The sequence below is a fragment of the Cardiocondyla obscurior genome, linkage group LG01, assembly GCF_019399895.1.
Source record: "Cardiocondyla obscurior isolate alpha-2009 linkage group LG01, Cobs3.1, whole genome shotgun sequence".
Lineage (NCBI taxonomy): Eukaryota > Metazoa > Arthropoda > Insecta > Hymenoptera > Formicidae > Cardiocondyla > Cardiocondyla obscurior.
Window position 1 is genome coordinate 11,026,624 of NC_091864.1, and position 12,985 is coordinate 11,039,608.

Genomic DNA, 12,985 nt, shown 5'->3' on the forward strand with positions numbered 1-12,985 from the left:
CCAGAGCGTGCAGTCATTAAATTATTCCAGAATGTGAGCCCGATGGGTGTCCCCGATCGGTTCGACTCTGAAATGTGCACAGCAGAAGGATCGGCCAATACATGTGACGCGATCTGCACGGCTCCCTCTCGCTCTCTTTCTTTTTCTCTTATTTTTTTTAAATCTTGCTTGCACGTGTTAAACGCTGCGCCGTTCTTGCTTTTCACGCGCGTCTCGGGAGCACTTATTACACCTATTTTCTTTATCCCGAGTGACCGTATTCAAGCTAATGAGCATATTCAACCAAATACAATAAAAAAGTGGAAGGGTTTTATTGATCGACCGACTTATGACACATACGACCGGCTACGCCTCATTCTTTTAACGTGTTAATTGAAGGAAATTAACGTTTTCAAGTCGCCGCCGATAGCTTGAAAGCCAAAGTCCCGGGTTGGAGAACCGGTCAACGGCGCACTTTTAGATCAGTCGGATATCTTTGCGGCACGTGCAGAATCTCGAGGCACCTCCGGCCGGCGGGGAGGCGGCTGGGCTCGCTCTCGAGCCCCGGATATAACGCGAATCAGTGACTCCGAAAAACGATCCTTCAGTGCGCGGCACGGCGTGCGTGTCGGCAAACAAAATCGGTCGGTGGAACGCCATCGGCCCCAGGTTATGCTCTTCTCTTCGCGAATATGCCGAAGCGTTCACATACAAGCCCGCGGGGCTCGGGAAAAATGCAAAAACGTCAGCGGCAAGATTCTCGAATAATTTTCGCGAGCCGCTTTCGGTCGCAGTGTTTGTTCCGCGCCCGTTCGCCGCGAATCGAATCGAACATTTTCCCCGATAAATAACGTCACATTTTCGGCAAAAAGGCTTTTGCGTATCTATGCTCGCAGCGATGCGGAAAAAAGCGCACGTCAGACACGTTAGAGATCTGTCCAATCGCCGCCTCCTCCTCCCCTTGCCGATACCTTTTTTTGCCACGCCGGTAGCCGCACTCGTTGGCGGCACATACGATTATCGATATTTCACGGAAAGCCAGCTAATTACCAGCGCAAAAGAGAAACCCACCCTCCGGCCGCGCGCTACCACTATCGAACGAAAATTATAATCGAGCAATTATCATTAACCAAGTACAATACGCGATATCGTCGCGATTCCCGCAGCTCCAGCCGCCAAGTATCATATTGCCGTATTTCGCAGCGATTAATTCCGTCATTGGAAAATATCGCGCCGCCGTGTTTATCATCGCCGTGACCGCGGCGGCCCGGGATTGTCACATCAAAACATTCTCAAGCAGGCGTCGAGACGTTAATCTCTGCTCGACTTTCTTTCTACACGAAACGCTGTTTATTACACATTATTGCGGCTAATTACCGCGGCAGTTACCCTTTGACTCGATTAGTAACAACGAGTGCGCCCAGTCGGTGCCCAACCACGTGCTGCGCCGCGTTTCCAAATTTGTTCAGCGAAGTTTACGGGGTTGCTAACCGGTCCACCGGAGTAAAGGGAGGAAAAAAAAATAGAAGGGCAGAGGGAGAGAGACAGAAGCGGGCGATTTTGTACCATTTGGCTCGGCTGCGACGTCGGTTGGCTCAGCGGGGTTGCGCGGACGCCTCGGCGGACACATTGAGGGCGCCCGTTCGACTTGATAATCGCTTGCCATTCATACACTTTTCATTGGATTGCGATTGAGCATTAAGAAACTGGGAGACCCGGGGGCTACGCGCGTATCGCGCCGCGTATTAGCATTAGGAGGCATCATCTCGAGTGTAAACACTGCATGGGCACCACGGATTTAGTCACTGTCGAGAACCGCGGGACGTCCCCGATATTATCGTTCCTTTTCACATTTTTACCTTCGCCCTTCCTCCGGCGGCACCGCGAGTGGGGGGTCAACCCACCTTGTTACGGGGACCTCGTCGCTTTCACTAACTTCCTCGGAAACTGCCTCTTTCTAATTTCGAATTTGAACGGCTTCGATCTGACTCCATTCCGGTGGGATTTAAGATTTAAGTAAGTAAGCCAGAAAGATTTTTTTTTATTTGTTGACTAACTTGACAGATTCCGTGCGTCCCCAGAATAAAACCGATCTGAAGACATCGGCGAAAGAAATATCTGAGAGCAATTGTTGCCGATACGTGAAAGTTTCGAGGAGGCGATGAGAAGAAAGCGGTTTGTCGTTGGCCTCGACCGCGTGGATTCACGATAAAAGTCCACGAGAGAGCGACGGACGTCGTTCATGATCCCCCTTTATCCAATCTGTGAGAACTCGCGGGGCGTTAAATCCCTTCGCGGGAAAGCTCCGTAACTGAGCCGCGCCGGGTTCGTGCGCGCTAAGTCGGTCAGCTCGGTCCAGCCGGGCGAGAGGATCACAATACCGGCGTCGACCGCGGACCCCCTCGTCCCCCTTGGCTGTCGCGTTTTCCCCCGGTGGAAATTAGTTGCGCGAGAAATCCATGCTAATGTCGGCTAATCGGCCGTAATCAGCCGTGAGAGCCGACGGCTGTCACGAGTCGACGTTCCGTGGAAGATCGCGAAGGGAGAGATCGTTTTCCTCGGGCACCGTCTCGTTCGTCACGCGGATCAGGCGGATTTGTGTTGGAAGCGAACTGTCCGTCCCGCAGAAAACGGCCCGGTTTCGTGTCGATAGATTGAGATGTAAGTAGACCTTGGCAGCTATTATTAAACTGCTTTCATTATAATAACGTTTCTATTACTTAGGGGTGAACAGGAAGCTGAGGAACAATCGAGCGAGCCTGCTACTGTTCAGGAAGACTATGATCCTTATCAACATCGTGACACTTACAAATCAGTATCGTGAGTTAATCTAATATAATATAACAATAATTATTATACTAGTTTATTAATATTATTTCAAGCAAGATCTTCCTTTTAAAGTTGATTCCTGTAAATTATTATAATCTAAAATTTCATGAGTGCAGAACTGTAGAAAGTAAAAGCAGAATATACTAAAAACAGATTTTTCTTAAAATTAATTACTACAAATTTTTATAAATTAAAGTTTTATCCAGAAAGTGAAAACAGAATAAAATTTGCTCTTCATAATTCTGCAAGTACACAATTATTTCATAATTTTTTCCTCGCTCTATTTGTTATTTCTCATTTATTTATCATACATTATACTTACCATGTAATTAATGAACTCTCCTTTTCGTAGAGATTTCGGGTCCTTGGCAAACTTGGTGAAAAGCGCAGCGGGAACAGGTCTCTTCGCTATGCCAAACGCGTTTGCCTGCGTCGGGCTCTTCATCGGGATCGTCGGCACGGCGTTTATGGGACTGCTAATAACCGGATCTCTTCAGTTGCTCGTGAAAATTCACCACATGATGTGCATTCGTCTGAGGAAGCCCGTCTTGGTGTACGACGAGGTGGTGGTTGCCACTTTGACCACAGATGTGCGAAAATCGTGGCTCTCTGCGCGCGCCGCAACGTTCGTAATTTCCGTAATCGCGTTATTTCACACCGAGCACCCACGCGGCACAACAAAATGCGTGCTGCGCCATATCAGCGCGATACTTTATGTTGAAACACCAAAGCCGCGTAATTATCAGATGTAATAGAAACGTATTACAGAAACTCTTTTTGTTTGTAGGCTCATCGTTGACATCACGATACTGGCGTGTTATATCGGCATCGGCTCGGTCTACGTTGTGTTTATTTCCGGCATAATTCAGGAATGTGTGGATAGCGAGAAGATGATCGGTCAGAGCTACTATGCTCTTATGATATTTCCATTTCTCTTTATAATGAACATGATGAGAAACCTGGCGGACATCGCGCCGATTTCTGTTGTTGGGAACGCTTTGCTTATTACCGCCGCACTTATTGGAATCGTGTACTCGTTAAAAGATGGTATCGGCGATAAATGGAGTATTATCGGGCCGAACGTGAACATGTACCCAAAATTTATTGGAGTGGTTTTTTTCAGCATATGTTCGCCGGGAATGGTAAGATTTTAATTTTAATCAAGCAAATTGGATTTAATTCTTTACGATTAATATAGTGTAAGATACAGTTAATTTAATTAAATGTAATTCGTATAAATTTATTAATTTTGTTTATATATAATTATATATTTTATATTTATTTATTAAATATTTATAATTAGAACAGTTAATAATTATTTAAATGTAAAAAGATATTATATATTTTAATCTATAATTACAATAATGTAATTAAAGTCGTTTTGCATGATTCTGTTTTTAACAATGTTGTATAAAATAATAATATTTTAAATGAAGACGCTTTTGTCTTTCAGATCCTAGCAATAGAACATAGTATGAAGCATCCCTGGAATTATGTCAAACCATGCGGAATACTAAACTGGGGAATGACGTTTCTGATTCTGATACACATTTTCGTCGGATCCATCGGCTACTTGAAGTGGGGACCCGATGCGCGTGGCAATTTTATCCGTAATCACGAGACGCTCGATGGGTAATTTAATTTTATAAACTACCAAGACTAGTAGTGAACATGCAATCTTTACTCAAAAGAAGAACAATAACTTAAAATTGATATACTTGATTTTTTGTTCTTCTCGAGTATTTAATTTTTTTTTTACATAATTAACGAACATAATTAATCCACTTTTTTTTACTATTTAAGTAGACTTGAAGGAAATTTTATATCTGAATCGATTTATCGACCAATTAGGGCGACGATAACGGCGCTGATAATGCAAGCGCTGGCGATATACTTCACGTACGGTTTGCAGTGCTACATGCCCATTCATATCTTGAAGTACAATTACGCCATGCCGGCCATCGAGAATAGCACCTGCAAGGGAACGCCATTTCTTTGGGATCTAATTATTCGCTTCAGTATCACCATTGCCACGTGTAAGTTCTTTCAACTTTCAATTCAATCCCAAGGAGAAATACAGAGTCAAAGTAGTATCAATCTTACGTTATAATGACGAATTTTTTACCAAAAAATGATGTAAGATTTTTATGATTTAGTTAACGTGACATCAAATCAATGTAATTTTTACTTCTTCTTAAAACTTTATTCGCGCAGTTGTCTAGCTCTCTCGTTACTTTCAAGGTGAATTTGAGCGGGCGCGATGGACGCGACGGATCCGACCCTTTACCCTCGCTTTATCTCGGAGCAACGCAACTTCGTGGGATCGATCAATCCGCGCGATTACGGTCTGCTTTGGACCCAGATATTACTAAAGTTCAGGCATCCACTTTCGCGGAATTCGAATAGACGCTCAATTTTGTCCAAGTCTCGTCTGACTGGATCGCTCCGGGGGTTACTACACACCGCTGGTCGCGCGTTACTCGCTTTAATTTGCTCTAATTACGCTAATCGATACGCGTACCGTTACTTCCTTCGACTAGTTTTCCAAGATGAAACAAAGTCCCGTGTTTTGCAGGCATTTTGGCGGCGGCGATCCCGAAACTAGATCTGTTCACCGGTTTGGTTGGCGCTGTGTGCATTTCTACGCTGGCGACGTTGATTCCAGTTACTATGTATATTCTCGTACACCACGAGAATTACGGAAGGTTCAAGTGGAGACTGATTTTGGGGGTCTCTATGCTCGCTGTTGTTTTCGTTGCGACCGCGTGTGCTGTGGCGACTAATCTCGTCTTAATCGTCAAGTATTTTAAATACAGGTATGAAACATCATTATTAATCCATTAACAAGCGCGAGTGTTTTTTTACAATACATTCCAAACTTTTAACAGACATTCCGTCAATAGGTTTTACACTGTACTCTTTTTTTTAAACACTTTTCTCAATTGAGCAATAATAAATGTGAAATAATTTTGAGCGAGGTTTTAAAAGTTAAAACATCTAGCTTTCGAGCTTGCTTAAAGTCTCGATTGTAAATACAGCCAGGATATATTTGCGTATACGTCAGCTTATATAAAGGACGATGAGATGACGGGTTTTTTATTCTTTTCAGAGATTGAAAGCTGCGACGGCGTCGGTGTTATCTTAATCTAGGTTGTGTTCATAGCTTGTAGCCCGATGAAAATACCACCGGTACGTTTTCCATTTTTGTCTTCGAGTGCGGCTGTAAAGCCATCACCGTTTACGCGCGATTCAGCCTAATCACGGCAGCTGCGGCGGCGGCGGCGGCTGGAAAAACCGCGAAAAAGGCGTGAAGCTCGTGAGGGACAAAAAGCGAAGAGAGCCAGAAAAAAGGAGATAGAAAAGAGGGAATACAGCGGCAGAAGCGCGCGCGACGTATAATCGCGTCAGATCACTGAGGCGTCAATGGCTGCTGGACTTATCACGCACACATACACGTGAGGCATATGACGACAGAGAAAAAGAGAGACACATATCGACACGACGAATGTAAAGCCGTGTGGGTGCACGCGAAGGCCAGGGGGACAACGTTGCGCCAACGGCGAAAGAAAGAGAAGGAAAAAAAAAGGGGGAGAGGGAGACAAGGGAAACTCTCTCTGTTTAGCCGCAAGAAAAGGAACCAAAGCGGAGGCAGGCGGCGGCGGTGGCGCGAAGAGAGTCTCAGCGGGACACGGAAGGGTGCTTTTATCACATAGAGGACACAACCCCTTTTAGTGGCCATCGCCGCTTCCCCGCCACCGCTTTCCCTCACGTCCCAACCGACCGCGTCACTCTTCGGCAGCCGTCCTCTCCTTCTCCCTCAGATTCGCCCTTACAGACTCCCTATGCCTGGCCGCTCATCCGTTTGCCAGTTCAAGGTGGCTGCGTTCATTACCAGAGGATACACCGACGTGCTGTGAGACTCTACCGAACCCGTCGCCGGCTTCCCTCGCTCTGTGCTTCCCGCGTCGGCTAGCCCCCTAAGAGAAAACGTTCCGTTTAATAATTATACCGATAAGTTGCCGAGAATGCCGGGAGGTCTCACGGTGTTGCACGAATCGCGAAAAAGACATTTTGGGGTGTAGAAGGAATGCTATTCTTCGAACTTGTTATTTCTTGATGTGTCCAGGAATAGATTGTACGAATATCGTCTGTCTTCCACCGTAAATTATCTAAGTGATTGATATTAAAATATGTAGATTTTTTCTTTGCACAAAATTAAGTAGTAAGGCTATGTAAAATTTTCCAAGTTTAATATTAGAGATAAAATTTGAAAATTGCAAAAAGAATATTAAGACATTAAAGAGACAAAAATATATTAAATAATAAATAACTAAATAATAACAAGTAATTGATAATAAATAATAAATATAATAGGTAAACTTTAAGGATAAAAAATTATTTTCAGCAACAATTATATACATGTCGTTCGATCATTTAGAAACATCTGGCCTGTGTACTTGTATGAACTGTTACACCTGTTGAAACGTACAAAAACGATTGTGAAAGCGCCAGGGTGAAATTGAACGAGCACGTGCGTGTCTCTTTCATAAATAAGTAATGACCAGCCGACCGACCAACCGAGAGATTGTTACCGAGACGTTCTTTTCTAATTGAAATGAAGTGAATTCCCCACACGGAATTGCGGAGATTAACCGACCGCACGAGTGCACGTGCACTTAAACAGTCGCTAATTGCTAAACCGAGAGAGGCGGAATCGCCGTTGAGCGCCTTGTTCCAACTTTCCCCGTTTTGCTACCGGGGAAAGTATACTCTTTACAAGAGCAGATAATTATTAACCCCTTTATTATCACAGAGGACGCGTACGTATTCTGATGTTAAAAAAACTAATATTGAAACTTTGCTTTGTTATAGGGTAATACAGAAAGTGACAATTTTATAAAAATATTTTTCTTGCAATTGTAGCAACAGCTACAATAAATAATAAAACGTTATTTTCAGGTGTATCAATAATTTACGTCTATAGCAAACGTATGGAAATATCGTGTCTAATACAGCATTTGTGCGTTTTGCAGGTACACGCGGGTCTTTATAGATATTTCGTGGCATCGCTGATGTTGGCAAGTTCTCGATACTTGGCAGAAACTAACACGACGAGCGAAGGGAAGCGAAACGCGTAGGAAGCGAAACGATCGAAGGAGACGAATGGTAAGACAGGATAAGCAGATATTAACCGAGTTTACGGTAACGGGCAGGGAGGAAGAGGGGACACTGCGTAGCAACCAGAAGGGGTTTGCTCGCGGCTTTCCTTTCGCCGGTTTCCTCCGCACTCTCGTGTTGCGAGGCTAAGATGGAGGAGAGGAACGAGCGCCTTAGCTGCTTTCTCACCGTCGGAAACGGGGAACCGGGCTTCCCTTATCTCGAGTCTGCAAGACTGCCTCCGGTAATACCGTGCGCCGCTAGAAACCCTTACGAGCGACGAGAACCCCGTGAAATATCGCTAAACGGCTTGGTTATTCCTTCGTCCGCCTTCCTCCCCTTCGATTTTCTATGAACGACGATCATCCACTCCCGTCTTTTCGAACACACTGTACCGACGACCGTCTCTCCCGCACATGCTCCACTAGTGACTCTCTCCCCTTAGACGACATACGCTCTCGCGCTGAGATAACGCATATTGCGTCGATGACAATGAACACCGCGTGGTCCGTCAGCTGTCGATTCTGAAAAAAGTTCTCTCGTGACAAGCGAACGCTGCTAATCAATAGTTGCGATCAGCGATATTAATTTGAGATTATATAATTTGCAATCAAGTACTCTCGTCTATAACTTGACAACGATTGTTGAAAATGTATTTTTTTTTTTTTTTTGTTAGAGTTCTTAACTCAACCTCATAGTTATCAATTATTATTTTTGCAGATCTCGTCGTCAGAAGTGTCAGGATTTAGACGCCAGTACGAGCATCTTTGCGCGGGACACGAAAGCGGGCAACAAGAAAACGTCGAGGAAACGAACGAGCGCGCTTCATTATACGCGACGCCGACACGCTTCGTTTGTCCCCGGAAGTTGTGCTTCGGGAAGGGGTGACGTCGACACGGGGTTCGAGGGACGGACGAGGGTGAGATGCGAGGAGGAGGCAGAACAGAAGGGAGATCGAGGTGTAAATGGGAAGCCGGAGGGCGCGCGGGGACGGCTTGAATTAATACAATCACGCGGGGGTGGCTCACCACTCGCAGTCCGTGGCAAAGAGGGTGAGAAGCAACGAGAGATAACCACCCCTTTGCTTGTCATCGAAATTATACGCTGCCAACACTCGACCTCGTTTACCATGCCGACTTTTCCCCTTCCTATTTTGTTGCGCTATCCATCTTACTCACGCTTCGTTTTCTTTCGTTTACTAGATATATTCCGAAATTTTGTCAGCCGTAGAATAAGTCAAATATCGATTCCGATCTCGAAATTGAAAGTCAAGTGTTAGTATAGTACAAACTGTAGGCGTAGGAACATAATTAGAGAAATAAGTTTCTTTTTGTTATATTAAATTGGTACCTTTTGTAGCTTTTAATTATGCGAAGATCAAATGTTTTTTAATTATAAAGAGACACGGTGGTGTCTCACGTTAACGCGCAACGAAACCAACCGTGTGTCTTTTATGAAAGTTGTTTTATTTGGAGCAACTCAAAATTCGTTGTAATCATGTAAGGAAAAACGAAAGACAAAGATAATTGAGATGGGATAGTTGAATAACGTATCATTAATATACATATATGTGTAACATTATACAGATATTACACAGCGGTTCGCGCGCGTTATCTACTCTTATCTTTTTTATATTAGAACAAACTGTTTTATGTTTAATAATGTTTAGTGAGAAACAACGGATCGTGTAAAGTACAAGTTAATGTAATTGAAAAGAACCACAGCGTATTCGTCGCTTAAAAACTCGTGATATACATTGAAAGTAATATTCGACATAATGTTCACTCTAATATTCTGTTTATAAATTCTTCAGGATGCGTTAAGTATGCTGAGGCGTTGAGATGAGAGAGACAACAATCAAGGGCGCTCGACTAACAGCGACGTGCTGCTTGTCTGTACGATCCGACGTTCCTAGTTCCCCCACCATCTGCTCCCCACTCGCCGCTCGCCGCTCGTCGCTCGCAGCTCGCCGCTCGCCACTCACCACTCACCGCCAGCCGCCTGCTGCTCGCCGACATTACATCACCTGTGGAAGGACATCGGAAGATCTACGCACGTTTTTGGCGAACGAAGATCCAATCTCGGGCGAAAATTACTTCCTCCCATCCAAGCTCTTTATGCGGAGAGCACCTAGCATCACTTTTCCGTTCTTTCAAGTAAGTCGTATCCCCATTTATCCCGTGAATCATATGCACTTGCCGAGGCACATAACCTAACCGCAGAATAATCGATTCGAGTCTACGTCGATCGAGCTCCAAGCGAGCTGATCCACGATTAATTCTAATGCTGCCAAGTGTTTCTCTTTCTAGCGGTCACGGAATTGTTTGGCATGTGCTGCTTGCCTGTGCGATACGACGTTCTTAGTTCCCCCACCACCTGCCCCCCGCTCGCCGCTCGTCGCTCGCTGCTCGCCGCTCACCACCAGCCGCCAGCTGCCTGCTGCCTGCCGACCTTACATCACCTGTGGAAGGACATCGAAAGATCTACGCACGTTTTTGGCGAACGAAGATCCAATCTCGGGCGAAAATTACTTCCTCCCATCCAAGCTCTTTATGCGGAGAGCACCTAGCATCACTTTTCTGTCCTTTCAAGTAAGTTGTATCCCTATTTATCCCGTGAATTATACGCACTTGCCGGGACATATAACCTAACCGCAGAATAATTTATTCGAGTCTACGTTGATCGAGCTCCATGCGAGCTGATCTACGATTAATTCTAATGCTGCCAAGTGTTTCTCTTTCTAGCGGTCACAGAATTCTTTAGCATGTGCTGCTTGCCTGTGCGATACGACGTTCCTAGTTCCCCCCACCATCTACCCCCCGCTCGCCGCTCGTCACTCGTCGCTCGTCGCTCGTCGCTCGTTGCTCGTTGCTCGCCGCTCACTGCCAGCCGCCTGCTGCCCGCCGATCTTACATCATCTGTGGAAGGACATCGAAAGATCTACGCATGTTTTTGGCGAACGAAGATACAATCCCGGGCGAAAATTACTTCCTCCCATCCAAGCTCTTTATGCAGAGAGCACCTAGCATCACTTTTCCGTCCTTTCAAGTAAGTTGTATCCCCATTTATCCCGTGAATTATACGCACTTGCCGGGACATATAACCTAACCGCAGAATAATTTATTCGAGTCTACGTTGATCGAGCTCCATGCGAGCTGATCTACGATTAATTCTAATGCTGCCAAGTGTTTCTCTTTCTAGCGGTCACAAAATTCTTTAGCATGTGCTGCTTGCCTGTGCGATACGACGTTCCTAGTTCCCCCACCATCTACTCGCCGCTCGTCGCTCGTTGCTCGCTGCTCACCGCCAGCCGCCTGCTGCCCGCCGATCTTACATCATCTGTGGAAGGACATCGAAAGATCTACGCATGTTTTTGGCGAACGAAGATACAATCCCGGGCGAAAATTACTTCCTCCCATCCAAGCTCTTTATGCGGAGAGCACCTAGCATCACTTTTCCGTCCTTTCAAGTAAGTTGTATCCCCATTTATCCCGTGAATTATACGCACTTGCCGGGACATATAACCTAACCGCAGAATAATTTATTCGAGTCTACGTTGATCGAGCTCCATGCGAGCTGATCCACGATTAATTCTAATGCTGCCAAGCGTTTCTCTTTCTACCGGGCACGGAATTCTTAGGCATGTCGCGTTATCGCTGCGTAACGATTCGGTCGGACAAAGGTCGGTGGCACGGACAGCGCACGGCGTCGTGACTCGCGCGGTATTCATGTCGTTTCGTGCAAGATGGCTGAGTGCGTAACTAGTGCCGTAAATAAATATGTATGCGTGCCGAAAAATACTTGTATTCTAATGTATTTTCATTGCATATTGTTTGATTTCTTATTAACAGTACATATTCTAATTTCAGATAAGAACGTGCACGTGCTTTCGTCGCCGATAATGAATAAACGAACCGCAGTCGGTTCGTCGGTTTTTTACGCGAGTATCGTAAAGTAGTGTCGCGCGATTTAACTTAATATTCGGGTCATTCGCGAGTGTCCAGTGCGCGGTATGATGGCTCGACACATTCCATTCTGAGAGGAGAGACCGGGCCTGAGACGGCATCGTGCATCGGCGGAGCAACCTTGTGGTAAACATTATTTTCAATTACATCAAATAAACTATCGCATTTTGATAATAATTAGAAGCAATAGTACATTAAAAAATCAGTTGAAAAATACATTATATTTTACATAAAAAAAGTAATGTATGAGATTTTATTTGAACAGGATATAATTTTCTGCTTTACTATTTAATTAAAAAATTTATAAGAACGTGTGAAATTTTTTTTTTAACAATGGTCATTTTGTACGCCTCTACAATTTATATTTTATGTTTTATGTTACAGTATCGTCGTAGCTGAATATCTCCGCTGCTGCGCATCGAACCGGTGAGTGTGTAATACTATTTTTTTTAACAATCAAATTTCTGCGTTTTTTTTTTATAGAGAACAGGATAAATATACATCAAATTTGATATAGAAATTAAATTTATACAGAAATTGATATGTAAAATATAAATTTTTCAAAGATTTTCTATAATTACTAATTAAGAGTTTAAAACAATACTATACTTTCTTTAAACAAAACTATTTACTTCTACAAATTTATCCTTTGCTCTTCAACTCGTCGTAAAACATTTGTTTAAATCCTTCAATACTTCATATCATTACTGCATAAATAAAATGCGACTTGCCGTATATTATCGTAATATAACAAATGATTGCGTTCACCTTGCGAAAATCGAGCGATTGCGAAAGAAACAACATTTCATTCCCCGTGGGAAAGCGCGTGGAATCGGGTTACGGGGGTTTTTAATAAAATCAGGCGCCCGCCGAGGCGTGTCAAATGGAAATATGCACGTTCGGCCGAGAGATTTTGCGGGCGGGGTGAGGTCTGCTCCGTTTATAAAACGAGGGTGCGACTCGATAACGATGGAATTCATCCATCCATCCGCCCAGTCACGCGGGGGCGGGAACGGCGCGAAGAAGGCGCGATGGAGGAACTTTTTTTTTCTTTC

General features: G+C 44.5%; 2 protein-coding genes across 4 annotated transcripts in view; both read left to right on the top strand.

The window, feature by feature from the left end:
- The first annotated feature begins 1,335 nt into the window (after positions 1 to 1,335).
- LOC139103266 (proton-coupled amino acid transporter-like protein CG1139) lies at positions 1,336 to 11,536 on the top strand. Of its 3 annotated transcripts, XM_070657782.1 has the most exons (13): positions 1,336 to 2,640; positions 2,704 to 2,799; positions 3,161 to 3,433; positions 3,596 to 3,950; positions 4,262 to 4,440; positions 4,660 to 4,844; positions 5,384 to 5,624; positions 5,918 to 7,974; positions 8,686 to 9,017; positions 9,779 to 10,121; positions 10,275 to 10,556; positions 10,710 to 11,013; positions 11,167 to 11,536. In XM_070657782.1, coding segments are annotated over exons 1-8 (1,338 nt in total). In that variant the 5' UTR covers positions 1,336 to 2,638; the 3' UTR covers positions 5,925 to 7,974; positions 8,686 to 9,017; positions 9,779 to 10,121; positions 10,275 to 10,556; positions 10,710 to 11,013; positions 11,167 to 11,536. The 3 variants fall into 3 exon arrangements, with proteins under 3 accessions (XP_070513883.1, XP_070513868.1, XP_070513876.1); XM_070657767.1 differs by having other exon boundaries at positions 5,384 to 7,974; XM_070657775.1 differs by lacking the exons at positions 8,686 to 9,017; positions 9,779 to 10,121; positions 10,275 to 10,556; positions 10,710 to 11,013; positions 11,167 to 11,536 and having other exon boundaries at positions 5,384 to 8,658.
- Positions 11,537 to 11,758: 222 nt separating this feature from the next.
- LOC139105825 (paired box protein Pax-6) overlaps positions 11,759 to 12,985 on the top strand; it is an 82,202-nt gene continuing 80,975 nt past the window's right edge. The window contains exons 1-2 of the mRNA XM_070662143.1: positions 11,759 to 12,056; positions 12,315 to 12,356. The gene's annotated coding sequence lies outside the window, so the exon portion shown is untranslated. The remainder of the gene's footprint in view (positions 12,057 to 12,314; positions 12,357 to 12,985) is intronic.